The sequence below is a fragment of the Lonchura striata genome, chromosome 31, assembly GCF_050655825.1.
Source record: "Lonchura striata isolate lonStrDom1 chromosome 31, ASM5065582v1, whole genome shotgun sequence".
In the NCBI taxonomy this organism is placed as follows: domain Eukaryota; kingdom Metazoa; phylum Chordata; class Aves; order Passeriformes; family Estrildidae; genus Lonchura; species Lonchura striata.
The window spans coordinates 5184574-5212491 of NC_140733.1; the positions used below are offsets into that span (position 1 = coordinate 5184574).

Genomic DNA, 27918 nt, shown 5'->3' on the forward strand with positions numbered 1-27918 from the left:
CCCTGAGAAGATTTTTTGGGGTTCTCTGAGGGGATTCTGGGTTTCCCTGAAGGATTTTTTTGGGATTTTGGGGCTCCCTGAGGGGATTTTGGGGTCTCTGGGGGAATTTTGGGGTCCATGAGGGGATTTTGGGGTTCCCTGAAGGAATTTTTTTGGATTTGGGGGCTCCCTGAGAAGATTTTTTGGGGTTCTCTGAGGGGATTTTGGGGTACCTGAGTGGATTTTGGGTTTCCCTGAAGGAATTTTTGGGATTTTGGGGCTCCCTGAGGGGATTTTTGGAGATTTCTGAGGGGATTTTGGGGTTCCCTGGAGAAATTTTTTGGGATTTTGGGGCTCTCTGAGGGGATTTTTTTTGTGTTCTCTGAGGGAATTTTGGGGTTCCTGAGTGGATTTTGAGGTTCCCTGAAGGAATTTTTAGGATTTTTGGGATCTCTGAGGGGATTTTGGGGTTCCCTGAAGGAATTTTTAGGATTTTTGGGATCTCTGAGGGGATTTTGAGGTTCCCTGTAGGAATTTTTGGGATCTCTGAGGGGATTTTGAGGTTCCCTGTAGGAATTTTTTGGGATTTTTGGGATCTCTGAGGGGATTTTGGGAGGGGGGCGTGGCCACCGCAGAGAGGGGGCGTGACCAACGCTGAGGAGGGGGCGTGGCCTCTTCCGCCAGAGTGCCGTGTGCACAGCGGAGGGGGCGTGGTCTCTGCCGAGGGGGCGTGGCCATCCCTGAGGGGAGCGCTCCAAGATGGCGGCCGCGCTGTGGGCGGTGCTGAGGGGGCGTGGTCACTGCAGAGAAGGGGGCGTGGCCTCTTGCGCCAAAGCGCAGCGTCCAATGCGGAGGGGGCGTGGCCTCCCGCGCTAGGGGGCGTGGCCATCCCTGAGGGGCCGCTCCAAGATGGCGGCCGCGCTCTGGGCCCTGCTCGGGGCTTTGGCCGCGCTCGGGCCGGGCCCGGCGCTGGCGGCGGCCCCGCGGCTCCCGCTGCTGGTCTGGAGCACCGAGAGGTGCGAGCGGGCCCGGGCCGGGCCCTGAGGGGGATTTGGGGGGGTTTGGGGGGGATTTGGGGGGGATTTGGGGGGTTTGGGGGGGATTTTGGGGCGTCTGGCGGCTCCGGGGGGTATTTTGGGGGCTCTGAGGGGGATTTCGGGGGGTCTGGGGGGGATTTTGGGGAGCTGAGGGGGTTTGGGGGCGCTGAGGGGTCTCACAAAAATCCCGCAGGGCAGCCTGGGGAGATTTGGGGTCTTTTATGGGGAACTTGGGCCCTTTTTGGGGGAATTTGGGGCTTTTTTGGGGGAGTTTTGAGGGGGTTTGGGGGGATGAGAGTCCTCGGGGGTGTTTTGGGGGGGGTCTCAGGGGTCTTTTGGGGGGAATTTGGGGCTTTTTTGGGAGATTTGCGGGGATTTGAGGAGGTTTTGGGGGCCTATGGCTGATTTTTGGGTCCCTGTGGATAAATTTGGGTTCCCTGGCTGATTTTGGATTCGTATGGATAAATCTGGGTTCCCTGGCTGATTTTGGAGTCCCTGTGGATAATTTTGGGGTCCCTGTGGCTGATTTTGGGGTCCCTGTGGTTGATTTTGGGTTCCCTGGCTGATTTTGGATCCCTATGGATAAATTTGGGTTTCCTGGCTGGTTTTGGGGCCCCTGTGGCTGAATTTGGGGTCCCCGTGGCTGATTTTGGATCCCTATGGATAAATTTGGGTTCCCTGGCTATTTTGGGGGTCCCTGGCTGGTTTTGGGGTCCCTGTGGATAAATCTGGGTTCCCTGGCTGATTTTGGGGTCCCTGTGGATAATTTTGGGGTCCCCGTGGCTGATTTTGGGGTCCCTGGCTGATTTTGGGGTCCCTGGCTGGTTTTGGGGCCCCCGTGGCTGATTTTGGGGTCCCCGTGGCTGATTTTGGTTTCCCTGGCTGATTTTGGATCCCTATGGATAAATTTGGGTTCCCTGGCTGGTTTTGGGGCCCCCGTGCCTGATTTTGGGATCCCCGTGGCTGATTTTGGGTTCCCTGGCTGATTTTGGGGTCCGTGTGGATAATTTTGGGTCCCTGTGGATAATTTTGGGGTCCCTGGCTGATTTTGGGGTCCCAGGTCGCTGTGGCCCCCCCAGCCCCTCCCCGCGGGCCGGGCGCTGTCGGAGCCGGAGCTGCAGCAGCTGCTGGAGCCGGGGCTGCGCCGGGGCCCGCGCACGGTGCTGCTCTTCCTGCAGGACCAGGTCAGCCCCAAAACCCCCGAAACAGCCCCAAAAACATCCCAAAGTAACCCTGAAATATCCACAAAAATATCTCAAAGTAACCCTGAAATACCCACAAAAATATCCCAAAATAATCCTAAACTATCCCCAGAAATATCCCAAAATAACTCTAAAATAACCACAAAAATATCCTGAAAATATCCTGAAATATCCCCAAAAACATCCCAAACTAACCCTAAAAATATCCATAAAAATATCCTGAAACATCCCCAAAAATATCGATAAAAATATCTAGAAATATTCCCAAAAATATCCATAAAAATATACCAAAATATCCCCAAAAATATCCATAGAAATATCTAGAAATATGCCCAAAAATATCCATAAAAATATCCTGAAATATCCGCAAATATATCCCCAAAAATATCCATAAAAACATCCCAAAATACCTCAGAAAATATCCATAAAAATATCTCGAAATAACCCCAATAATATCCATAAAAATATCACAAAATACCCCCAAAAATATCCCAAAACATCTCCAAAAATATCCCTAAAAATATCCCAAAGTAATTTCTGGACAGCTCTGGCCCCGCCCCCCGAGGCTCTGGCCCCGCCCCCCGAGGCTCTGGCCCCGCCCCCGAGGCTCTGGCCCCGCCCCCTGAGGCTCTGGCCCCGCCCCCTGAGGCTCTGGCCCCGCCCCCCGAGGCTCTGGCCCCGCCCCCTGAGGCTCTGGCCCCGCCCCCTGAGGCTCTGGCCCCGCCCCCTGAGGCTCTGGTCCCGCCCCCTGAGGCTCTGGCCCCGCCCCCTGAGGCTCTGGCCCCGCCCCCTGAGGCTCTGGCCCCGCCCCTGAGGCTCTGGCCCCGCCCCCTGAGGCTCTGGCCCCGCCCCCTGAGGCTCTGGCCCCGCCCCTGATGCTCTGGCCCCGCCCCTGCGGTTCTGGCCCCGCCCCCCGATGCTCTGGCCCCGCCCCCCGATGCTCTGGCCCCGCCCCCTGAGGTTCTGGCCCCGCCCCCCGATGCTCTGGCCCCGCCCCCTGAGGCTCTGGCCCCGCCCCCTGATGCTCTGGCCCCGCCCCCAGCTGTCCCTGGAGGATTTCACGGCGTTCGGAGCCAGCGGAGCCGGAGGGGCCGGAGGGGCCGGAGGGGCCTTCCCCAGGCTGCAGGTGGGGGAGGGGCTGGGGAGGGGGAGGGGCCATGGGGAGGGGCCATGGGGCGGGGCGAGGGGGAGGGGCCAGAGGGAGGGTCCATGGGGGAGGGGCCATGGGGAGGGGGAGGGGCGAGAGGGAGGGGCCATGGGGAGGGGGAGGGGACATGGGAGGGGCCATGGGGAGGGGGAGGGGATATAGGGGAGGGGGAGGGGCCAGAGGGAGGGGCCATGGGGAGGGGGAGGGGCCATGGGGGAGGGGCCATGGGGAGGGGGAGGGGCCATGGGGAGGGGCCATGGAGAGGGGGAGGGGACCAGAGGGAGGGGCCATGGGGAGGGGGAGAGGCAAAGGGGGAGGGGCTGGGGAAGGGGAAGGGCCATGGGGAGGGGGAGGGGATATGTGGAGGAGCCATGGGGAGGGGGAGGGGCCAGAGGGAGGGGCCATGGGGAGGGGGAGGGGCTGTGGCGAGGAGGAGAAGGGGAGGGATCAATGCAGTGGGGGAGGGGTTAATGGGGAAGGGGAGGGGCCAATGAGGGGGAGCGATGGGGGAGGGGCTCATGGAGGAGGGGGAGGGGCCAATGGAGGAGGAGAAAGGGAGGGGCTGAGGGGGAGGGGTCAGTGGGGGAGGGGCCAAGGGGGAGGGGCTAATGGGGTGGGGGAGGGGAAATGGGGGAGGGGCCATGGGGGAGGGGGAGGGGCCAATGGGAGTGGAGGAGGGGCCATGGGGGAGGGGCAGTGGGGTGGGGGAGGGGCGATTAGGGTTTCCGCTTTTTTGGGGTCATTTTGGGGTTTTTTTGGGTCATTTCAGAATTTTTGGGATTTTTCTGTTCTGGGGTTCCTTGGGGTCAGCGCTGCCCGTCCCCGCGGTGGGATTTGGGGTCACTTTTGGGATTTTTGGGGTTTTCCTGTTCCAGGACGCCCTGGGCTCGGCGGGCTCCTCGCTGACCGTCCCCGCGGTGGGATTTGGGCTCATTTTTGGTATTTTTGGGATTTTCCTGTTCCAGGACGCCCTGGGCTCGGCGGGCTCAGCACTGACCGTGCCCGCGGTGGGATTTGGGCTCATTTTTGGGATTTTTGGGATTTCTGTTTTCCAGGACGCCCTGGGCTCGGCGGGCTCAGCACTGACCGTGCCCATGGTGGGATTTGGGCTCATTTTTGGGGATTTTGGGATTTTCCTGTTCCAGGACGCCCTGGGGTCAGCGGGCTCCTCGCTGACCGTGCCCGCGGTGGGATTTGGGCTCATTTTTGGGATTTTTGGGGTTTCTGTTTTCCAGGACGCCCTGGGCTCGGCGGGCTCCTCGCTGACCATGCCCGCGGTGGGATTTGGGGTCACTTTTGGGATTTTTGGGGTTTCTGTTTTCCAGGACGCCCTGGGCTCGGCGGGCTCCTCGCTGCCCATCCCTGCGGTGGGATTTGGGCTCATTTTTGGGGATTTTGGGATTTCTGTTTTCCAGGACGCCCTGGGCTCGGCGGGCTCCTCGCTGACCGTGCCCGCGGTGGCCGGAGCGGCCGCGGCCGCGCTGCCGCTGACCCTGCAGCGCCTGCTGGGCGCCCCTCCCCCCCTGCGGCTGCCCGGGGGGGCTCTGGCCGGGCTGAGGCTGAACCGGACGGAGCCGGGGGGCGACAACGGGGGCGACAACGGGACTGACCACAGGAGTGACCACGGGAGTGACCCCGGGAGTGACCCCCAGCCCAGCCTGCTGCTCGTGGGGCTGCCCCACAGACGGTGAGTGACCCCAGGGTGACCCCTGAGTGACCCCTGAGTGACCCCTGAGTGACCTCTGAGTGACCCCAGGGTGACCCCTGAGTGACCCCTGAGTGACCCCTGAGTGACCCCTGAGTAACCCCTGAGTGACCAATGAGTGACCAATGATGACCCCAGGGTGACCCCGGAGTGACCCCAAGTGACCTCTGAGTGACCCCTGAGTGACCTCTGAGTGACCACTGAATGACCAACTGACCACTGAGTGACCGATGAGTGACCCCTGAGTGACCCCTGAGTGACCAATGAGTGACCCCTGAGTGACCCCAGGGTGACCCCTGAGTGACCCTGAGTGACCACCTGACCACTGAGTGACCGATGAGTGAACCCAGAGTGACCCCTGAGTGACCCCGGAGTGACCCCGAGTGACCAATGATGACCCCAGGGTGACCCCGGAGTGACCCCGGAGTGACCCCGAGTGACCCCGAGTGACCAATGATGACCCCAGGGTGACCCCGGAGTGACCCCGGAGTGACCCCGGAGTGACCCCGAGTGACCTCTGAGTGACCCCTGAGTGACCTCTGAGTGACCTCTGAGTGACCCCTGAGTGACCCCTGAGTGACCCCTGAGTGACCTCTGAGTGACCTTGGAGTGACCCTGAGTGACCCCGGTGACCTTGAGTGACCCTAAGTGACCCCAGAGTGGCCCAGAGTGACTCCTGCATGACCCCTGACCCCTGCGTGACCCCTGACCCCTGCGTGACCCCTGACCCCTGAGTGACCCCTGACCCCTGAGTGACCCCACGGGCCCCCCTGACTCTCCCCTCCCCCCCCCAGCTCCAGCCTGATGGGAGCCAGAGAGGCGCTGAGCAGGAACGGTGAGACTGGGAGGGACTGGGGGCAACTGGGAGGGACTGGGAGGGAACTGGGAGGGCCTGGGACGGACTGGGGGGAACTGGGAGGGACTGGGAGGGAACTGGGAGGGACTGGGAGGGAACTGGGATAAACTGGGAGGGACTGGGAGGGAACTGGGAGGGACTGGGAGGGACTGGGAGGGACTGGGAGGGAACTGGGAGGGACTGGGAGGGACTGGGGGGACTGGGAGGGAACTGGGAGGGACTGGGAGGAACTGGGAGAGACTGGGAGGGACTGGGAGGGACTGGGAGAGACTGGGAGGGAACTGGGAGGGACTGGGGGGAACTGGGGGAAACTGGGAGGGACTGGGAGGAACTGGGAGGGACTGGGAGGGACTGGGAGGGACTGGGAGGGACTGGGAGGGAACTGGGAGGAACTGGGAGGAACTGGGGGGGACTGGGATGGACTGGGAGGGACTGGGAGCTAAATTGGGAACACTGGGAGGGACTGGGGTGAGCTTGGGGCCGATTTTGGGCTGGATTTTGGGGTAATTTTGGGTGATTTTGGGGCACAGATGCCGTGCTGGGGGAGGTGGATTTGGGGTGAATTTTTGGGTGATTTTGGGGTGATTTTGGGGTGATTTTGGGGTAATTTTGGCCGTTTTTGGCACAGACGCCGTGCTGGGGGAGGTGCTGCGGGTGCTGCAGCAGGAGCGGATCCCGTACACGGCGCTGCTGAGCGGAGAGCGGCCGGCGGTGAGTGACCCCTGACCCCTGAGTGACCCCTGACCCCTGAGTGACCCCTGACCCCTGAGTGACCCCTGACCCCTGAGTGACCCTGAGTGACCCCTGAGTGACCCCTGAGTGACCCCTGACCCCTGAGTGACCCCTGACCCCTGAGTGACCCCTGACCCCTGAGTGACCCCTGACCCCGAGTGACCCCTGACCCCGAGTGACCCCTGACCCCTGAGTGACCCCTGAGTGACCCCTGAGTGACCCCTGACCCCTGAGTGACCCCTGACCCCTGAGTGACCCCTGAGTGACCCCTGAGTGACCCTGAGTGACCCCTGAGTGACCCCTGAGTGACCCCTGACCCCTGAGTGACCCCTGACCCCTGAGTGACCCCTGACCCCGAGTGACCCCTGACCCCTGAGTGACCCTGAGTGACCCCTGACCCCTGAGTGACCCCTGACCCCTGAGTGACCCCTGACCCCTGAGTGACCCTGAGTGACACCTGACCCCTGAGTGACCCCTGACCCCTGAGTGACCCCTGAGTGACCCCTGAGTGACCCCTGACCCCTGAGTGACCCCTGAGTGACCCCTGAGTGACCCCTGACCCCTGAGTGACCCCTGACCCCTGAGTGACCCCTGAGTGACCCCTGAGTGACCCTGAGTGACCCCTGACCCCTGAGTGACCCCTGAGTGACCCCTGAGTGACCCTGAGTGACCCCTGACCCCTGAGTGACCCTGAGTGACCCTGAGTGACCCTGAGTGACCCCTGAGTGACCCCTGACCCCTGAGTGACCCCTGAGTGACCCCTGAGTGACCCCTGAGTGACCCCTGACCCCTGAGTGACCCCTGAATGACCCCTGAGTGACCACTGACCCCTGAGTGACCCCTGACCCCTGAGTGACCCTGAGTGACCCTGAGTGACCCCTGAGTGACCCTGAGTGACCCTGAGTGACCCCTCCAGGTTCCTCCCCCTCCCTTTTCCTTTCCCAATTTTTAGTTTCCCTTCCCCAAATTTTGGGTTTTCCTCCCTAATTTTGACATTTCCCCCCCAAATTTCAGTTTTTCCCCCCCAAATTTCATATTTCCTCCCCAATTTTGACATTTCCCCCACAAATTTCGGTTTTCCCCCCCAAATTTCGGGTTCCCCCCCAAATTTTGGTTTTTCCCCCCCAAATTTCGGGTTTCCCCCCAAATTTCATATTTCCTCCCTAATTTTGGCAATTCCCCCCCAAATTTTGGCATTTCCCCCCAAATTTCAGTTTTTCCCCCCCAAATTTCGTGTTTTCCCCCCAAATTTCCCCCCTAATTCCGGCGTCTCCCCCAGGCCCCCCGCCCGCCCTCCCCCCCGGATTTTGGGGGTCCCCGGCGGGCGCTGCTGGCCCGGGGGGAGGGGGAGGCGCCGCCCCTGCGCTGGCCCCCCCAGGGGGACCCCAAAATCCTGCTCTGGGCCCGGAACCTGTCGGTGACGCTCGGGGGGCGCCCCCGGGACCTCACCCCAAAAACCTTCGGGCCCGGCGCTGACGTGGATTTGGGGGGCTCCGCCTGGAACCCCCACGAGGCCCGGTGAGCACGGGGGGACGGGGGGATTTGGGGGGACGGGGAATTTGGGGGGACGGGGGGATTTGGGGGGTTTGGGGGGATTTGGGGGGACGGGGAATTTGGGGGGACGGGGAATTTGGGGGGTTTGGGGGGATTTGGGGGGACGGGGGGATTTGGGGGGACGGGGAATTTGGGGGGACGGGGAATTTGGGGGGTTTGGGGGGATTTGGGGGGACGGGGGGATTTGGGGGGACGGGGAATTTGGGGGGACGGGGAATTTGGGGGGTTTGGGGAATTTGGGGGGTCCTGGAGGAGATTTGGGGGGTTTGGGGTGGATTTGGGGGGCTCCTCCTGGAGCCCCCACGAGGCCCGGTGAGCGGGGGGACGGGGAAATTCGGGGGGACGGGGGAATTTGGGGGGATTTGGGGGGATTTGGGGGTTTGGGGGGTTTGGGGGAATTTGGGGGGATTTGGGGGGTTTGGGGAAATTTGGGGGGTCCTGGAGGAGATTTGGGGGGTTTGGGGTGGATTTTGGGGGGTTTGGGGTGGATTTGGGGGGCTCCTCCTGGAGCCCCCATGAGGCCCAGTGAGCACGGGGGAGACGGGGGGATTTGGGGGGACGGGGGAATTTGGGGGAATTGGGGGGATTTGGGGGGATTTGGGGGTTTGGGGAAATTTGGGGGGGGTTGGGGAAATTTGGGGGGTTTGGGGGGGTTTGGGGTGGATTTTGGGGGGGTTGGGGGCAGATTTGGGGGGTCCTGGGGAAATCTGGGGGGTTGGGGGGAAATTGGGGGAGTTTCGGGCGGGTTTGGGGGGGTTGGAGGGAATTTGGGGGAATTTGGGGGGATTTGGGGTGGATTTGGGGGAAATTTGAGGGGGTTTGGGGAAATTTGGGGGGTTTGGGGGGATTTGGGGGGTTGGGGGCGGATTTGGGGGGCTCCTACTGGAGCCCCCTCGAGGCCCAGTGAGCGGGGGGACGGGGGAATTTGGGGGGTTGGGGGGAATTTGGGGGGTTTGGGGAAATTTGGGGTGGATTTGGGGGGGTTGGGGGCAGATTTGGGGGGTCCTGGGGAAATTCGGGGGGTTGGGGAAATTTGGGGGGATTTGGAGCAAATTTGGGGGGGTTTGGGTTAATTTGGGGGGTTTGGGGGAAATTTGGGGGGTCCTGGGGAAATTTGGAGGGGTTGGGGAAATTTGGGGGAGTTTGGGGCAGGTTTGGGGTGGATATGGGGGAAATTTGGGTGGTTTGGGGGAAATTTGGGGGGGTTTGGGGTGGATTTGGGCGGGTTTGGAGCAAATTTGGGGGGTCCTGGAGGAGATTTGGGGGAAATTTGGGGTGGATTTTGGAAGGTTTTTGGGGTTTTGGGGGTTTTGGGGTTTTGGGGGTGGTTTTTGGGGGGGTTTTGGGGTTTTGGGGGTGGTTTGGAGTTTTTTGGGGTGGTTTTGGGGGTTTTTTGGGTGGTTTTGGGTGTGGTTTTGGGGGTTTTAAGGTTTGGGGTTTTTGGGGTGTTTTTGGGGTTTTTGGGGTGTTTTTTGGGGTTTTTGGGGTGTTTTTTGGGGTTTTTGGGGTGCCCCTGACCCTCTCCCCCCCAGGTTGGTTCTGCGCTACCCTGAGGTTTTTGGGGAGCCCCTGAACATCACGTGAGCGAATTTGGGTTTTTTTGGGGGGTTTTGGGGATTTTTTGGGGGTGGGGGAGGCAAATTTGGGGTTTTTTGGGGGGATTTGGGGTTTTTTGGGTTTGGGGGAGGTGAATTTGGGGTTTTTGGGGGGATTTTGGTTTTTTTGGGGGGTTTTTTGAGGTGGGGCTCTCATTTCTGGGATCATTTTGGGATTATTCTAGGATTTTTGGGGCAGGGATGGAATTTTTGGGGCTATTTTGGCATTTTCAGGTTTTTTGACCTGTGAATTCCAATTTTTGGGGTTTATTTTGGGATTTTTAGGTTTTTTGGGCCGGGGATTCAATTTTTGGGGTTTATTTTGGGTTTTTTAGGTTTTTTGGGCCGGGGATTCAATTTTTTGGGGTTATTTCAGGATTTTTAGGGTTTTTGGGCCAGGGATTCCATTTTTTGGGGTTATTTCAGCATTTTTAGGGTTTTTGGGCCGGGGATTCCATTTTTTGGGTTTATTTTGGGATTTTTTTTGCGATTTTTGGGGCAGATCTCTAATTTTTGGGGTTTTTGGGGCAGGAATTCCATTTTTTGGGTTTATTTCAGGATTTTTAGGATTTTTGGGCCGGGGATTCCATTTTTTGGGGTTATTTTGGATTTTTTAGGTTTTTCGGGCCGGGGATTCCATTTTTTGGGTTTATTTCAGGATTTTTAGGTTTTTGGGGCCGGGGATTCCATTTTTTGGGTTTATTTCAGGATTTTTAGGATTTTTGGGCCGGGGATTCCATTTTTTGGGGTTATTTTGGATTTTTTAGGTTTTTTGGGCTGGGGATTCCGTTTTTTGGGTTTATTTTGGGATTTTTAGGTTTTTTGGGCCGGGGATTCCGTTTTCTTGGGTTCATTTGGGATTTTTTTGCAGGTTCCTGCTGCGCCGGGCCTGGTTCCCGGTCTCGGGGCGCCCCTGGGCGTGGCTGGAGGAAATCGGGGTGACCCTGGGGGGGGCCCCCCCCGCCCGATTCCGCGTTCGGGGCGCGGCCGCCCCCTCCCCCCTGGGCTGGCGCTGCGGAGATTTGGGGACCCCCGGGCCCCTCCTGCTGCCCCTCCCCCCCCTGGAGCAGAGCCAGCGCTGGGGGATCCGGATCCGCGACCTGCAGGTACCCCAAAATCCCAAAAACGGCATGAAGTGGGCTAAAATGTCCTCAAAACACCCCAAAATCCGGAAAAATGACCTTAAATGGGCTAAAAATGCACTTAGAATACCCTAAAAACACCTCAAAATCCCAAAAATGGCATTAAATGGGCTAAAAATGCACTTAGAATACCCAAAAAACCCCCAAAACCCCCCAAAATCCTGAAAAATGGCATTAAATGGGCTAAAAATGCACTTAGAATACCCAAAAAACCCCCAAACCACCCCAAAATCTGAAAAATGACATTAAATGGGCTAAAAATGCACTTAGAATACCCAAAAAACCCCCAAACCACCCCAAAATCCTGAAAAATGACATTAAATGGGCTAAAAATGCACTTAGAATACCCTAAAAACCCCCAAAACACCCCAAAATCCTGAAAAAAATAGCATTAAAATGGTCTAAAATGCACTTAAAATACCCTAAAAACACCCCAGAATCCCCAAATTCCATTGAATGGGCTAAAATGTCATAAAAACTCCCTAAAACCCCCCAAAACACCTCAAAATTCTGAAAAATTCCATTAAATGGGCTAAAATGCACTTAAAATACCCAAAAACCCCTAAAACCACCCCAAAATTCGGGAAAGTTCCATTAAATGGGCTAAAATGCACTTAGAATACACCAAAAACCCTAAAAACACCCCGAAATCCAGAAAAATGACATTAAATAGGTTAAAATGTCCTAAAAACACCTTTAAATACCCTAAAAACCCCCAAAAAACCTAGAAGTGCCCTAAAATCCTCTAAAAATGCCCCAAAATACCCTGAGAAACCCTAAAAACAGCCAGAAAAGCCAAAAAACCCCAAAAAATTCTCTAAAATCCGTGAAAAGCACCCGGAAAACCCAAAAGAAACCCAAAAATGGGGGGTGAAAAGGGGGGGGACCCCAAAAATGGGAACAAGGGGTGGAAAATGGACCCCAAAAAGACCGGGGGGACCCCAAAATGGGATTGAGGACTCCAAAAATGGGATTGGGGACCCCAAAAATGGGACTGGGGACCCCAAAAATGGGGAAAAGGGACCCCAAAAATGGGATTAGGGAGCCCAAAAATGGGGGAGGGACCCCAAAACTGGGAACAAGGGGTGGAAAATGGACCCCAAAAAGACTGAGGGGACCCCAAAATGGGATTGAGGACCCCAAAAATGGGGGAGGGTCCCCAAAAATGGGACAGGGGACCCTGAAAATGGGACTGGGGACCCCGAAAATGGGACTGGGGACCCCGAAAATGGAAAAAGGGACCCTGAAAATGGGACTGGGGACCCCAAAACTGGGAACAAGGGGTGGAACATGGACCCCAAAAATACTGGGGGGACCCCGAAGTGGGACTGGGGACCCCAAAAATGGGAAAAGGGACCCCAAAAATGGGATTTAGGACCCCAAAAACAGAGGGGAGACCCCAGAATGGGAAAAAGGGACCCCAAAAAATGGGACAGGGGACCCCAAGATGAGACCGACGCCCCCAAAACCCATCGGGGGCGACCCCAAACTCCAACGGGGGGGGTGGGGCTGACCCCTCCCCCCAAATTCCGGGTTTCCCCCCCAATTTTCCCGTTTTTTCTCTTTTCCTCCGGCAGGTTCAGGGGTTCAACGTGTCCGGGGCCGTTTTCGGGGGGGCCTCGGACTGCGCCGGGTTTTTCGGGGCGGGGGCGTGGATGGGGCTGATCTCGGGGGGGCTCCTGCTGGGGGGGCTCCTGCTGGGGGGGGGGGTCCTGCTGGGGCTGCGCCCCTCGGATCGCTTCGACGACCCCCGGGGACCCCCCCTGCCCGTGCCCCCCGCCGAGTGAGGGCCCCGCCTCGGGGCTGGGACAACGGGGGGAGAGAAAATTGGGGGGGAATGGGAAAATTGGGGGGAAATGGGAAAAATTGGGGGGGAAAGAGAAAAATTGGGGGGAAATGGGAAAATTGGGGGGAAATGTGAAAATTTGGGGGGAAAATGAAAATTTGGGGGGAATGCGCGAAAATTTGGGGGGAAAAGAGAAAATTTTGGGGGAAATGTGAAAATTTGGGGGCAAAAGAGAAAAATTGGGGGGAAAAGAGAAAAATTGGGGGGAAAAGAGAAAAATTGGGGGGAAAATGAAAATTTGGGGGGAAAATGAAAATTTGGGGGGAATGCGCGAAAATTTGGGGGAAATACGCAAAAATTTGGGAGGAAAATGAAAATTGGGGGAAAAATGGGAAAATTTGGTGGGGAAATGTGAAAATTTGGGGGAAAAATGTGAAAATTTGGGGCGAAAATGCGAAAAAGATGGGGGAAATGTGAAAATTTGGGGGAAAATGTGAAAATTGGGGGGAAATACGCAAAAATTTGGGGGGAAATGAAAATTTGGGGGGAAAATGTGAAAGTTTGGTGGGGAAATGTGAAAATTTGGGGGGAAAATGCGAAAATTTGGGGGAAATACACAAAAATTTGGGGGGAAAAGAGAAAATTGGGGGAAAATGTGAAAATTTGGGGGAAAAATGTGAAAATTTGGGGGGGAAATGCGAAAAAGATGGGGGAATGTGAAAATTTGGGGGAAAATGTGAAAATTTGGGGGAAAATACGCAGAAATTTGGGGAAAATGAGAAAATTTGGGGGGAAATGCAAAAATTTTGGGGAAAATGTGAAAATTTGGGGGGAAAAGAGAAAATTGGGGGGAAAATGCGAATAAGATGGGGGAAATGTAAAAATTTGGGGGGAAAAGTGAAAATTTGCGGGAAAATGCGAAAATTAGGGGGAAAATGAGAAAATTTGGGTGAAATGCAAAAATTTGGGGGGAAATGAGAAAATTTGGGGGGAAAATGTGAATATTTGGGGGGAAAATGTGAAAATTCGGGGGAAAAATGAGAAAATTTGGGGGAAATATGCGGAAATTTGGGGGAAATGCAAAAATTTGGGGGAAAATGTGAAAATTTGGGGGAAAATGAGAAAATTTGGGGGAAAATGAGAAAATTTGGAGAGAAAAGAGAAAATTTGGGGGAAAATGCAATATTTTTGGGGAAAATGTAAAAATTTTGGGGAAAAATGAGAAAATTCGGGTGAAAATGCAAAAATTTGGGGGAAATACGCGGAAATTTGGGGAAAATGAGAAAATTTGGGGGGAAATGCAAAAACTAGGGGGAAAATGTGAAAATTTGAGGAAAATGCAAAAATTTTGGGAGAAAATGCGAAAATTCAGATTAAAAATCACAAAAATTTGGGGGAGAAATCTTAAAAATTTAGGGAAAAAAATCCTGGAAGTTTGGGGGGAAAATCCCAAAAATCTGTAGTAAAAATCCCAAAAGTTCAAGGCAGAAATCCCAAAAAATTGGGGGAGAAATCCTAAAAAATTGGAGTAAAAATCCCAAAAGTTTCAGAGAGAAATCCTGAACGTTTGGGGGAAAACCTCCCAAAATTGGAGGAAAATTCCCCAAAAAATCGAGGGAAGAAATGCCCCAAAATTGGGGAGAAATAAGCAAAAAATGGGAAAAAAATTCCAAAAATTGGAGAAAAATCCCCCCAAAAAATCAGTGAAAAAAAATCCAAATATTTGAGATAAAACCTCAAAAAATTGTAAAAAAAAATCCCAAAAAATTGGAGAAAAAACCCCAAAATTGGAGAGAAATTCCCCCAAATTTTTTTTCTCCGATATTTTGAATAAAAACCCAAAAAATGGGAAAAAATTCCCAAATTTCCGCGGATCCCCCGAGCCCCTCCCCCCCTTTGGCCCCTCCCCCTCCCATTTTTGGGGTCCCCACCCCAAATTTGGGCTCCCCTCCCCCCCTTTATTTATTGTCGGTGTCGTGTCAATAAAAAAATCCCAAAAAACCCCAAAAATTCTCCAAAAATCCCCAAAAATTCCTGAAAATGGCGGAAAAGGGGCGGGGCTTGGAGGAGGGGGCGGGGCCGATGCGGGATGGACCAATGGGGTTGCGCGCTGCGGAGGGGGCGGGGATTGAACGAGGGGGCGTGGCCAAGAGTGGCTGGGCCAATCAGGAGAGGGCGGGGCAATGTTGAAAGATTGAACCAATCAGGGCGAGGGATGGGGAAGTGGGCGGGGCCGAGGGAGAGGGGCGGGGTTAATCAGGAATGGGCGTGGCCAAAGGATGAATGAACCAATTGGGAGAGGGCGTGGCTAAGGGTCGGGGGCGTGGCCAATGGGAGCAAAAGAACCAATCCGGGCGGGTTATGCGGAGGGGGCGTGGCCAATCCCGAGGGGGCGTGGCCAATCTCGAGGGGCGTGGCGCATCAGGCTCCATCAACGAGTTAATTTGGGGAGAATTAAGGATTGGACCAATCACAGGAGGAATCGGCCAAGGGGCGGGGCCAAGGAGGAAAGCAAGGCCCAATCAGAAAGGGGCGTGGCCAAAGGAAGGCTGAACCAATAGGGAAGGGGCGCGGCCGGGGACTGGACCAATCAGAGAAGGCCTTGCGGAGGGGGCGGGACCCAAAGGGGGCGTGGCCAAACCGCCAGCGCCGCTCGCTCCTCGTCCTCTTTCCTGATTGGCTGGATCGAGGAGGGGGCGTGGCCAAAACCCGCAGCGCGGCGCGCTCCTCTTCTCTCGATCCTGATTGGCTGAACCGCAGAGGGGGCGTGGCCACTTCCGGCGCCGCGCGCACTTCCGGGTTCCGCCGGGCGCCGCCGCCGAGGCCCCGAACAAAACCCGAAAAATCCTAAAAAATCCCCAAAAAGGCCCAAAAATCCCCAAAAAGGGCCAGAAAGGGCGAGGATGGCGCAGTACAAGGGCGCGGCCAGCGAGGCCGGCCGGGCGCTGCAGCTGATGAAGAAACGGGAGCGGCAGCGCGAACACATGGAGCAACTGAGGCAGCGCATCCAGGAGGTGGCGGGGGGATTGGGGGGGATTGGGGGGATTGGGGGGTTTGGGGGGGACTGGGGGGATTGGGGGGGATTGGGGATTATGGGGAGATTGGGGATTATGGGGGATTTGGGGGGATTTGGGGGGATTTGGGATTATGGGGGGATTGGGGGGTTTGGGGGGGATTGGGGGGATTGGGGGATTTGGGGGATTTGGGGGGTTCGGGAATTATGGGGGGATTGGGGGGATGGGGGGATTTGGGGGAATTTGGGGATTTGGGGGGATTTGGGATTATGGGGGGATTGGGGGGGTTTGGGGGGATTGGGGGATTTGGGGGGTTCGGGAATTATGGGGGGATGTGGGAGGAATTTGGGGGATTTGGAGGATTTGGGGGAATTTGGGGATTTGGGGGGATTTGGGATTATGGGGGAATTTGGGGAATTTGGGGGGTCTGGGGGGGATTGGGGGGATTTGGGAATTATTGGGGGGTTTGGGGAATTTGGGGAATTTGGGGGGTTTGGGGGGGATTGGGGGATTTGGGGGTTTGGGGAGGAACTTGGGGGATTTTGGGGTAATTTGGGGGATTTGGAAGGAATTTGGGGGGTTTTGGGGGCAGTTTGGGGGATTTGGGGGGTTTGGGAATTATGGGGGGATTGGGGGGGTCTGGGGGGATTGGGGGGATTGGGGATTATGGGGGATTTGGGGGAATTTGGGGGATTTGGGGGGATTTGGGGATTTGGGATTATGGAGGGATTTGGGAATTATGGGGGGTTTGGGGGATTTGGAGGATTTTGGGGGATTTGGGGGAGTTGGGGGGGTTTGGGGGGGGTTGGGGGGGTTTGGGGGATTTGGGGGGATTTGGGGGATTTGGGAGGAATTAGGGGGAATTTTGGGGAATTTGTGGGGTTTTGGGGGATTTTGGGGGAATTTGGAGGGAATTTGGGGGATTTGGGGGATTTTGGGGGAAGATTTGGGGGGTTTTGGGGGAATTTGCGGGATTTGGGGGATTTTGGGGGGGATTTAGGGGATTTGGGGGGGATTTTGGGGGATTTGGGGCGTTTGGGGGAATTTTGGGGGAATTTGGGGGCTTTTGGGGGGAATTTGGGGGAATTGGGGGAATTGGGGGATTTGGAAGGAATTTGGGGGAGGATTTGGGGGGTTTTGGGGGAACTTGCGGGATTTGGGGGATTTTGGTGGAAGATTTGGGGGATTTGGGGGGGTTTGGGGGTTTTAGGGGAATTTGGGAAATGTTGGGGGGAATTTGGGGAATTTTGGGGAGAATTTGGGGAGGTTTTGGGGGATTTTGGGGGTTTCAGGGAGGTCCTGGGGGGATTTTTGGGGTTTTGGGGGGGGGGGCTCAGGGATTTTGGGGTCTCGGGGATTTTGGGGGATTTTGGGGGTCTGAGGCCGCCCCTCCCCCAGGAGAACATTGTCAAGTCCAACATCGACAAGAAATTCTCGGCTCACTACGACGCCGTGGAGGCCGAGCTGAAATCCAGCACCGTGGGTGAGGGGGGCCCCAAAAACCCCCAAAATCACCCCAAAAATCGGCCCCAAAATCGGCCAAAGTCAGCCCAAAAATCGGCCCAGAAATCAGCCAAAATTCAGCCAGAAAAACCCAAAAATTGGCACAAAAATCAGCCAAAAAATGCAAAAAGTCAGCGCAAAAATCAGTCAAAAAACCACAAAAATCAGCACAAAAATTGGTCCAAAAAGCCCCTAAAAACCAGCCAAAAATCAGCCAAAAAAACCCCTAAAAATCATCACAAAAATCAGCCAAAAAATTGCCCGAAAAATTAGCAAAAAGAACTGCCAAAAATTAGCCCAAAATCTTCCAAAAATCACTCCCCAATCAGCCCAAAATCACCTCAAAATTCATCCCAAATTCTCCCCAAAATCACCAAAATTCACCCCAAATTCATCCCAAAGTAACCCCAAATTCACCCCAAAATCCACCCAAATTCACCCCAAAACCACTGCAGATTTATCCTAAAATTTATCCCAAATTCACCCCAAAATCCGCCTTAAATTCATCCCAAAATTCACCCCAATTTCACCCCAAAATCCACCCAAATTCATCCCAAAATCCACCCAAATTCATCCCAAAATTCACCCAAAACTCACCCAAAATCCCACCACAAACTCCCCTTGAGTGACACTCAGGGATGTCCCCGACGTCCCCAGGGCTGGTGGCACTCAGGGTGGTGGCACTGTCCCCATGGGTGTCCCCAATGTCCCTGTTGATGTCCCCAGGGCCTTGTGGCACTCAGGGATGTCCCCAGGGTTGGTGGCACTGTCCCCATGGATGTCCCCATGGATGTCCCCAATGTCCCCGATGTCCCCGTTGATGTCCCCAGGGTGGTGGCACTGTCCCCATTGATGTCCCTGTTGATGTCCCCAGGGTGGTGGCACTGTCCCCGATGTCCCCGTTGATGTCCCCATGGATGTCCACAGGGTGGTGGCACTGTCCCCAGGGATGTTCCCATGGCGGTGGCACTGTCCCCATGGATGTCCCCGTTGATGTCCCCATTGGTGTCCCCAGGTTTGGTGACCCTCAATGACATGAAGGCCAAGCAGGAGGTTCAGGGGACACTCGGGGATGTCCCCAGGGTGGTGGCACTGTCCCCATTGGTGTCCCCAATATCCCCATTGGTGTCCCCAATGTCCCCATGGATGTCCCCAGGCTTGGTGACCCTCAATGACATGAAGGCCAAGCAGGAGGTTCAGGGGACACTCGGGGATGTCCCTGTTGATGTCCCCATGGTGGTGGCACTGTCCCCATTGCTGTCCCCATGGTGGTGGCACTGTCCCCATTGCTGTCCCCATTGGTGTCCCAATGTCCCCATTGGTGTCCCCATGGATGTCCCCAGGCTTGGTGACCCTCAATGACATGAAGGCCAAGCAGGAGGTTCAGGGGACACTCGGGGATGTCCCCAGGGTGGTGGCACTGTCCCCAATGTCCCCGATGTCCCCGTTGATGTCCCCATGGTGGTGGCACTGTCCCCATTGGTGTCCCCATGGTGGTGGCACTGTCCCCGATGTCCCTGTTGATGTCCCCAGGGTGGTGGCACTGTCCCCATTGCTGTCCCCAATGTCCCCGTTGATGTCCCCAGGGTGGTGGCACTGTCCCCATGGATGTCCCCATGGATGTCCCCGTTGATGTCCCCATGGATGTCCCCAGGTTTGGTGACCCTCAATGACATGAAGGCCAAGCAGGAGGTTCAGGGGACACTCGGGGATGTCCCTGTTGATGTCCCCATGGTGGTGGCACTGTCCCCATTGCTGTCCCCATGGTGGTGGCACTGTCCCCATTGCTGTCCCCATTGGTGTCCCAATGTCCCCATTGGTGTCCCCATTGGTGTCCCCAGGCTTGGTGACCCTCAATGACATGAAGGCCAAGCAGGAGGTTCAGGGGACACTCGGGGATGTCCCCATGGATGTCCCCAGGGTGGTGGCACTGTCCCCATGGATGTCCCCGTTGATGTCCCCAATGTCCCCAGGCTTGGTGACCCTCAATGACATGAAGGCCAAGCAGGAGGCGCTGGTGAAGGAGCGCGAGAAGCAGCTGGCGAAGAGAGAGCAAAGCCGGGAGCTGCAGCTGTGAGAGACCCCAAAAAACCCCAAAATGTCCCCAAAAATCATCCCAAAATATCCCCAAAATATCCTAAAAATAACCTAAAAAATACCCAAAAAATCCCCCAAGAGAGAGCAGAGCTGGGAGCTGCAGCTGTGAGAGACCCCAAAAAACCCCAAAATATCCCCAAAATTTGCCCAAAATTATCCCCAAAATATCCAAAAAATATCCCCAAAAATCATCTCAAAATCTGCCCAAAATATCCCCAAAATCTGCCGAAAAATCATCCCAAAATATCCTAAAAATAACCCAAAAATATCCCCAAACTCCCCCAAGAGAGAGCAGAGCCGGGAGCTGCAGCTGTGAGAGACGCCGAAATATCCCAAAATATCCCAAAATATCCCAAAATATCCCAAAAAACCCCAAAATATCCCAAAATGTCCCAAAATATCCCAAAATATCCCAAAATATCCCAAAATATCCCTGAAATATCCCAAAATATCCCAAAATATCCCCAAAATATCCCAAAAAACCCCAAAATATCCCAAAATATCCCCAAAAAATCCCCAAAAATTCCCCAAAAGCCATCCCAGAAATCTCCCAGTCCAAACCAGTATAAACCAGTTCCCTCCCAGTGCTCCCAGTCCAAACCAGTTCAAACCAGTCCATTCCCAGTCTGTCCCAGTGCTCCCAGTCCAAACCAGTCCATTCCCAGTTCCTCCCAGTCCCTCCCAGTCCCTCCCAGTTTATCCCAGTCCCTCCCAGTTCCCCCCAGTCCCTCCCAGTTCCCCCCAGTCCCTCCCAGTTCCCTCCCAGTCCCCCCCATTCCCTCCCAGTTCCTCCCAGTATAAACCAGTCCCCCCCATTCCCTCCCAGTTCCCTCCCAGTCCCTCCCAGTCCCCCCCAGTCCCCCCCAGTTCCCTCCCAGTTCCCTCCCAGTCCCTCCCAGTCCCCTCCCAGTCCCTCCCAGTCCCCCCCATTCCCTCCCAGTTCCCTCCCAGTTCCCTCCCAGTCCCTCCCAGTCCCCTCCCAGTCCCTCCCAGTCCCCCCCAGTTCCCTCCCAGTCCCTCCCAGTCCCCCCCAGTCCGTCCCAGTGCTCCCAGTTCAGCCCAGTTTGCGCAGGAAGCTGGAGCGGCAGCGCGAGCGGCAGCGCAAGCAGGAGGCGCAGAGGAAGATCAGCTCCCTGAGCTTCAGCCTCGGCGGCGACGAAGAGGAGGAGGAGGAGGAGCCCGAAGGTCGGCCGCCATTTTGGGCTGAAATTGGGGGATTTTGGGAAAAAATTGGGGGATTTTGGGTGAAATTTGGGGGATTTTGGGAAAAAAATTGGGATTTTTTGGGGGGATTTTTGGGTTTTTTAGGGGAGGTTTTGAGGTCGCAGAGGGGATATTTGGGGGGAATATTTGGGGATTTTGGGGTGAATTTGGGGGATTTGAGGTTTTTTTGGGGAAAAATTTTGGGGTTTTTTTGGGGATTTTTGGCGTTTTTTGGTGGATTTTTTGGCTATTTGGGGGGATTTTGGGGGAGATTTGAGGGGTTTCTGCGGGGATTTTGGGGTTTTTTGGGGGTGCCCAAGGGGATTCGGGGAGGAATTTGGGGAATTTTTGGGGATTTTGGGGTGAATTTGGGGGATTTTGGTTTTTTTTGGGAAAAATTTTGGGGTTTTTGGGGGGGATTTTTGGGCTTTTTAGGAGGAATTTTGGGAGAGATTTGAGGGGATTCTGGGGGGATTTGGGGCATTTTTGGGGATCCCAGAGGGGATTTTGGGGGGAATTTTGGGATTTTTGGGAAAAATTTGGGGGATTTTGGAAAAAATTTGGGGATTTTTGGGGTTTCTTGGGAAAAATTTTGCAGTTTTTTGGGGGGAATTTTGGGGTTTTTTGGTGGATTTTTGGGGTTTTTAGGCTGGATTTTGGGGGGATTTTGGGGTCCCAGGTGGGATTTCTGGGGGTAATTTTGGGGTGAATTTGGGGGATTTTGGTTTTTTGGGGGAAAAATTTTGGGGTTTCTTGGGGGATTTTTTTGGCTTCTTAGGGGGAATTTTGGGGGATATTTGAGGGGATTTTTGGGGAGAAGTTTGGAATTTTGGAGGATTTTTAGGGGAATTTGGGGATTTGGGGATTCCCGGGTTGGGGTTGGGATTTTTGGGGGGGTTCCCCAAATTTTTCACCCCAAATTTTTTTCCCCCAGCCCCCGAAAAAGCCCCAAAAAAGCGAAAATTGGGCAAAAACCCCGACGTGGACACGAGCTTCCTGCCCGACCGCGAGAGGGAGGTGGGCACCCGGATTTGGGGAATTTTGGGGAATTTTGGGGAATATTTGGGGAATTTTGGGGAATATTTGGGGAATTTTGGGGAATATTTTGGGAATTTTTGGGGATTTTTGGGGTGTTTGGGGGGATTTTTGGGGAATTTTTGGGAATTTCGGGGTGTTTGGGGGATTTTTGGGGCATTTTTGGGAATTTTGGGGGGTTTTGTAAATTTGGAGGATTTTGGGGGGATTTTGGGGAACTTCTGGGGTGTTTTTTTGGCTATTTTGGGCTATTTTTTGCAATTTTGGCTATTTGGGGCTATTCTTGGAAATTTTAGGGTTATTTTTGGCTATTTGTGGCAATTTTTGGGATATTTTCGGCTAGTTTTGGCATTTTTGGGGTTGTTTTTGTTATTTTGGGATATTTTCGGCTATTTTAGGGTTATTTTGGGGATTTTCGGCTATTTTTGGCTATTTTGGGTAATTTTTGAGGATTTTGGGTTATTCTTAGATATTTTGGGCTATTTTGGGCAATTTTGGGTCATTTTTGTCTATTTTGGGTCAATTTTTGATAATTTTGGGTCATTTTTGGCTAGTTTGGGTCGTTTTTGGCTAATTTTGGGTCGTTTTAGTCAATTTTGGGGTCATTTTGGGGTAATTTGGGGTAATTTTGGCTAATTTTGGACCCCCAGGAGGAGGAGAACCGGCTGCGGGAGGAGCTGCGCCAGGAGTGGGAGGCCAAGCAGGAGAAGATCAAAAGTCAGCCCAAATTTGGGGGATTTTGGGCAATTTTGGGCGATTTGGAGGGAATTTGGGAGGATTTGGGGGAGATTTTGATTCAATTTGGGGCATTTTTGGGGGAATTTCTGGGCTTTTGGGGGAGATTTTGGTTAAATTCGGGGGATTTGGGGAGGATTTTGGGGCAATTTTTGGGTGTATTTTGAGCAGTTTTTGGGACTTTTTGGGATGGATTTTGGGGTTATTTTGGAGCAGTTTTTGGGTTATTTTGGAGCAGTTTTTGGGTTATTTTGGGGCAGTTTTTGGGGGTTTTTGGGGTGATTTTGGGGCAGTTTTTGGGGTTATTTTGGGGCAGTTTTTGGGACCATTTTTGGGTCAGTTTTTGGCACCGTTTTATGGGTGGATTTGGGTGATTTTGGGGCAGGTTTTGGGGTTATTTTTGGGTTATTTTGGGACCATATTTGGGGCAGTTTTTGGGGGTTTTTGGGGGTTATTTTGGGGCAGTTTTTGGGTTATTTTGGGGCAGTTTTTGGGGGTTTTTGGGGTTATTTTGGGGCAGTTTTTGGGATGATTTTTGGGTTATTTTGGGACTGTTTTGGGTGTTTTTTGGCTGATTTTGGGACCGTTTTTGGGGGGTTTTGGGGTTACTTTAGGGCCGTTTTTGGGTTATTTTGGGGCAGTTTTTGGGGTTATTTTGGGTGTTTTTTGGCTGATTTTGGGACCGCTTCTGGGGGTTTTTGGGGTTATTTTGGGGCAGTTTTTGGGGATTTTGGGGGATTTTTTAGGGCAGTTTTTGGGGATTTTTGGGGGTATTTTGGGGCAGTTTTTGGGGTGATTTTTGGGTTATTTTGGGACCGTTTTGGGTGTTTTTTGGCTGATCTTGGGGCAGTTTTTGGGGGTATTTTGGGGCAGTTTTTGGGGTGATTTTTGGGTTATTTTGGGACTGTTTTGGATGTTTTTTGGCTGATTTTGGGGCAGTTTTGGGGGGTATTTTGGGGCAGTTTTTGGGGTGATTTTTGGGTTATTTTGGGACCGTTTTGGGTGTTTTTTGGCTGATCTTGGGGCAGTTTTGGGGGGTATTTTGGGGCAGTTTTTGGGGTGATTTTTGGGTTATTTTGGGACCGTTTTGGGTGTTTTTTGGCTGATCTTGGGGCAGTTTTTGGGGGTATTTTGGGGCAGTTTTTGGGGTGATTTTTGGGTTATTTTGGGACCGTTTTGGGTGTTTTTTGGCTGATTTTGGGGCTGACCCCTGTTCCCCAGACGAGGAGATCGAGATCACCTTCAGCTACTGGGACGGCTCCGGGCACCGGCGCACCGTCAAGGTGGGGGAGGGGCTGGGGCCGATTTTGGGGCAATTTTGGGGGATTTGGGCAATTTTGGGGGGTTTGGGGCATTTTTGGGGGGATTTTTAGGGGGTTTGAGGTCATTTTTGGGGGATTTGGGGGATTTTTAGGGGGGTTTTAGAGGGATTTTGGGGGGGTTGGGGCTCCCAGATGAATTTTGGGGTTCCCAGGGGAATTTGGGGGGAATTTTGGGGTGAATTTTGGGTGAATTTGGTGTGAATTTGGGTGAATTTCTGGTGGTTTTGGGGTGGATTTTGGGCGGATTTTGGGCTGAATTTTGGGTGAATTTCTGGTGAATTTTGGGGTGAATTTTCCTGAGTTCTGGGATGATTTTTGGGCTGATTTTGCGGTGAATTTTGGGATGAATTTTTGGCTGATTTTGGGTGAATTTGGGGTGAATTTTGGGCTGATTTTGGGGTCAAAATTCAGGCTGATTTTGGGATTAATTTTGGTCTGATTTTGGGGTGAATTTTGGGCTGATTTTGGGATGAATTTTGGGGTGAATTTTTGGCTGATTTGGGGTGAATTTTGCACTGATTTTGGGGTGAATTTTGGGATGAATTTTTGGCTGATTTTGGCTGAATTTGGGGTGAACTTTGGCCTGATTTTGGGTGAATTTTGGGGTGAATTTGGGGGGTTTTGGGCCCAGATGAAGAAGGGGAACACCATGCAGCAGTTCCTGCAGAAAGCGCTGGAAATTCTGCGCAAGGATTTCAGTGAGCTCCGGTGAGGGGGAATTTGGGGGAATTTGGGGATTTTTGGGTGATTCTGGGATATTTTGAGTGGGTTTGGGATAATTTTTGTAGATTCTGGCGTATTTGGGGCTGGTTTTTGGGTTATTTTTGGTAATTTTTGGGATGTTTTGGCGTTATTTTGGGGATATTTTGGAGGTGATTTTTGGGTTAATTTGGGTATTTTGCAGTGATTTTTGGGTGATTTTTGGGGTGATTTTTGGGTTATATTGGGGTGATTTTGGGGTTTATTTTTGGGGTGGATTTTGGGTTATTTTTGGTATATTTGCGTTATATTGGGGTTATTTTTGGGGGTGGTTTTGGCGTGTTTTGGGTAATTTTGGGGGTGATTTTTGGGGTATTTTTGGGATGTTTTGGGTTATTTTGGGGGGGGATTTTTGGGGGTATTTTTGGGTATTTTTGGGTTATATTGGGGTTATTTTTGGGGTGTTTTGGGTTATTATGGGGGTGATTTTTGGGGTTATTTTTGGGGTACTATGGGGTGATTTTGGGGTGATTTTGGGTTATTTTTGAGTGATTTTTTGGGGTGATTTTCGTCCGTTTGGGGTCCCCGGCAGCTCGGCGGGGGTGGAGCAGCTGATGTACATCAAGGAGGATCTGATCATCCCCCACGTGAGCCCCTCCCCCACCTGAGCCCCTCCCCCTCCCCATTGACCCCTCCCCCACCTGAGCCCCTCCCCCACCTGAGCCCCTCCCCGACCCTTGGGCCCCTCCCCCACCCCTGGGCCCCTCCCCCTATTTTGTGCCCCTCCCCCACCTGTGCCCCTCCCCCGCAGCACCACAGCTTCTACGACTTCATCGTCACCAAGGCCCGCGGCAAGAGCGGTGAGTGACGTCATCGACGGGGCTGTGACGTCATTGGGGGTGTGACATCATCGACTAGGGTGTGATGTCATCATCGACGGGGTGTGACGTAATCACGGGGGTGTGATGTCATCAATGGGGGTGTGACATAATCAATACAGCAGTGACATCATCGACTGGGGGTGACGTCATCAGCAGGACTGTGACGTCATCACTGGGGCTCTGACGTCACGGGGGGGGGGTTGTGACGTCCTTGTGGGGGCTGTGATGTCATCCTGGGGTGTGGTGACATCATCGTGGGGGCTGTGATGTCATCGTGGGTGTGGTGACGTCATTGGGGGGGTTGTGACGTCATCGTGGGGGTGCTGTGACGTCATCGTAGGGGGCTGTGACGTCACGGTGACGTCACCCGGCCCCTCCCCTCCCCCAGGGCCCCTGTTCAACTTCGACGTGCACGAGGACGTTCGGCTGCTCAGCGACGCCACCGTGGAGAAGGACGAGGTGAGAGCCCCGAAAACCAGTAACGACCAGTACGGACCAGTAAAAACCAGTAACGACCAGTACAAACCAGTACGGACCAGTACAAACCAGTACGGACCAGTACAAACCAGTAACGACCAGTACGGACCAGTACGGACCAGTACAAACCAGTAACGACCAGTACAAACCAGTACGGACCAGTAAAAACCAGTGCGGACCAGTACAAACCAGTACGGACCAGTAAAAACCAGTACGGACCAGTAAAAACCAGCAGCGACCAATGACATCACTCCTAATTGATGACGTCACCCCTGACCAATGGCATCAGGGCTGACCGATGACGTCACAACCGGTCGATGACGTCACGGCCGCTGATGACATCACTACTGACCAATGCCGCAACTCCTGACCGATGACGTCAATCCCCAATCAATGACATCACCCTGACCAATTACATCGGTCTTGACCGATGACGTCACCCCTGACCAATGACATCACCCTTGACCAATGACATCACCCCGATCAATGACATCACTCCTGACCAATGACATCACTCCTGACCGATGACGTCACCCCTGACCAATGACGTCACCCCAATCAATGACATCCCTCCTGACCAATGACATCACCCCTGACCGCTGACGTCATCCCTGACCAATGACATCACCACGATCAATTACATCACTCCTGACCGATGACGTCACCCCTGACCGATGACGTCAATCCCCAATCAATGACGTCACCCTGACCAATGACAGAACCTCTGACTGATGACGTCACCCCTGACCAATGACATCACCCCGATCAATGACATCACTCCTGACCAATGACATCACCTCTGACCGATGAAATCACTCCAATCAACGATGTCACCCTGACCAATGACATCACCACAATCAATGACATCACTCCTGACCGATGATGTCACCCCTGACCGATGATGTCACCCCAATTCAATGACATCACGCCAATCGATGATGTCATGGCCGACCAATGATGTCACCTCTGACCAACGCTGTCACCCCAATCAATTATGTCACACCTGGCCGATGATGTCACCATGACCGATGACGTCACGGCCATCGATGACGTCACGGCCGGTCGATGACGTCACGGCCATCGATGACGTCACAGTCGCACGCCGGGAAGGTCGTCCTGCGCTCGTGGTACGAGAAGAACAAACACATCTTCCCCGCCAGCCGCTGGGAGCCCTTCGACCCCGAGAAACGCTGGGACAAGTACACGGTCAGGGGCCCAAAACTGCCCAAAATATCCCCAAAATCATCCCAAAAACAGCCCCAAAATATCCCCAAAATATCCAAAAAACATCCAAAACATAACCCAAAAATATCCCCAAAAATAATCCCGAAATGTCCCTTCGACCCCGAGAAACGCTGGGACAAGTACACGGTCAGGGGCCCAAAACTGCCCAAAATATCCCCAGAATCATACAAAAAATATCCAAAAAATAACCCAAAAATGGCCACAAAAATATCCCCAAAATAGCTGCAAAAATATCCCCAAAATCATCCAAAAAATATCCAAAAAATAACCTAAAAAGGGCCACAAAAATATCCCCAAAAATATTCCCTAAGTATTTCCAAAATATCCCAAAAATCACCCCAAAATACCCCAAAAATATTCCCAAAATAAACACAAAATATCCCCAAAAATAGCCCCAAAATACCCCCAAAATCATCCACGAAATATCCAAAAAATAACCCAAAAATATCCCCAAAATCCTCCAAAAATGTCCCAAAATCTCTCCAAAATCCCCCCCGGGACCCCCGGGCGGGTCAAGGGAGGGGGCGAGGCCAAGGGAGGGGGAGGGGCAAAAGGGGGCGGGGTAAGCAGTGGGGGAGGGGCCAAAGGAAATGGGAGGGGCCAAGGGAGGGGGAGGGCCTAAAAAGGGAGGGGCAAAAAAGGGGAGGGGCCATGGGTGGGGGAGGAGCCAAAAACAAAAGAAATGCTCGGGGTGGGCGTGGCCATGGATGTGGGCGTGGCCATGGATGTGGGCGTGGCCATGGATGTGGGCGTGGCCATGGATGTGGGCGGGGCCATGGATGTGGGCGTGGTCATGGATGTGGGCGTGGCCATGGATGTGGGCGTGGCCTCACCCTCCCCTCCCCCCAGATCCGCTGAGGCCGCCGGCGCCCGGATGGACCCGCCCGGGGTGGGGGAGGGGCGGCGCAGGCCCCGCCCCCTTCTCCCCCGGCCCCGCCCCTCGCCAATAAAAACCAATCCGGGCCGAGCAGG

General features: G+C 54.0%; 2 protein-coding genes across 2 annotated transcripts; both read left to right on the forward strand.

Moving 5' to 3' along the window:
- Positions 1 to 826: 826 nt before the first annotated feature.
- LOC144247915 (V-type proton ATPase subunit S1-like) lies at positions 827 to 14756 on the forward strand. The gene is made up of 10 exons (XM_085563853.1): positions 827 to 995; positions 2077 to 2200; positions 3261 to 3344; positions 4781 to 5052; positions 5865 to 5905; positions 6555 to 6637; positions 7938 to 8176; positions 9745 to 9792; positions 10679 to 10913; positions 12527 to 14756. The coding sequence occupies exons 1-10, from the start codon at positions 889 to 891 to the stop codon at positions 12734 to 12736; spliced, it is 1443 nt and encodes a 480-aa protein (XP_085419979.1). The 5' UTR covers positions 827 to 888; the 3' UTR covers positions 12737 to 14756.
- A 723-nt stretch (positions 14757 to 15479) lies between these two features.
- FAM50A (family with sequence similarity 50 member A) lies at positions 15480 to 27916 on the forward strand. Its single transcript, XM_085563854.1, has 13 exons — positions 15480 to 15749; positions 17148 to 17232; positions 19226 to 19325; positions 20422 to 20534; positions 21487 to 21569; positions 22238 to 22304; positions 23544 to 23605; positions 24276 to 24352; positions 24936 to 24990; positions 25155 to 25203; positions 25613 to 25683; positions 26797 to 26907; positions 27796 to 27916. The coding sequence occupies exons 1-13, from the start codon at positions 15639 to 15641 to the stop codon at positions 27802 to 27804; spliced, it is 993 nt and encodes a 330-aa protein (XP_085419980.1). The 5' UTR covers positions 15480 to 15638; the 3' UTR covers positions 27805 to 27916.
- The last annotated feature ends 2 nt before the right edge of the window (positions 27917 to 27918 follow it).

Coding starts and splice junctions, on each gene's coding strand:
- LOC144247915 (XM_085563853.1), top strand. CDS start 889: ATGGCGGCCGCGCTCTGGGCCCTGCTCGGGGCTTTGGCCGCGCTCGGG. Junction 2,201..3,260: donor TGCTCTTCCTGCAGGACCAG/GTCAGCCCCAAA, acceptor CCCCGCCCCCAG/CTGTCCCTGGAGGATTTCAC. Junction 6,638..7,937: donor TGAGCGGAGAGCGGCCGGCG/GTGAGTGACCCC, acceptor CGTCTCCCCCAG/GCCCCCCGCCCGCCCTCCCC.
- FAM50A (XM_085563854.1), top strand. CDS start 15,639: ATGGCGCAGTACAAGGGCGCGGCCAGCGAGGCCGGCCGGGCGCTGCAG. Junction 20,535..21,486: donor GGAGGAGGAGGAGCCCGAAG/GTCGGCCGCCAT, acceptor TTTTTCCCCCAG/CCCCCGAAAAAGCCCCAAAA. Junction 23,606..24,275: donor GGCACCGGCGCACCGTCAAG/GTGGGGGAGGGG, acceptor TTTTGGGCCCAG/ATGAAGAAGGGGAACACCAT.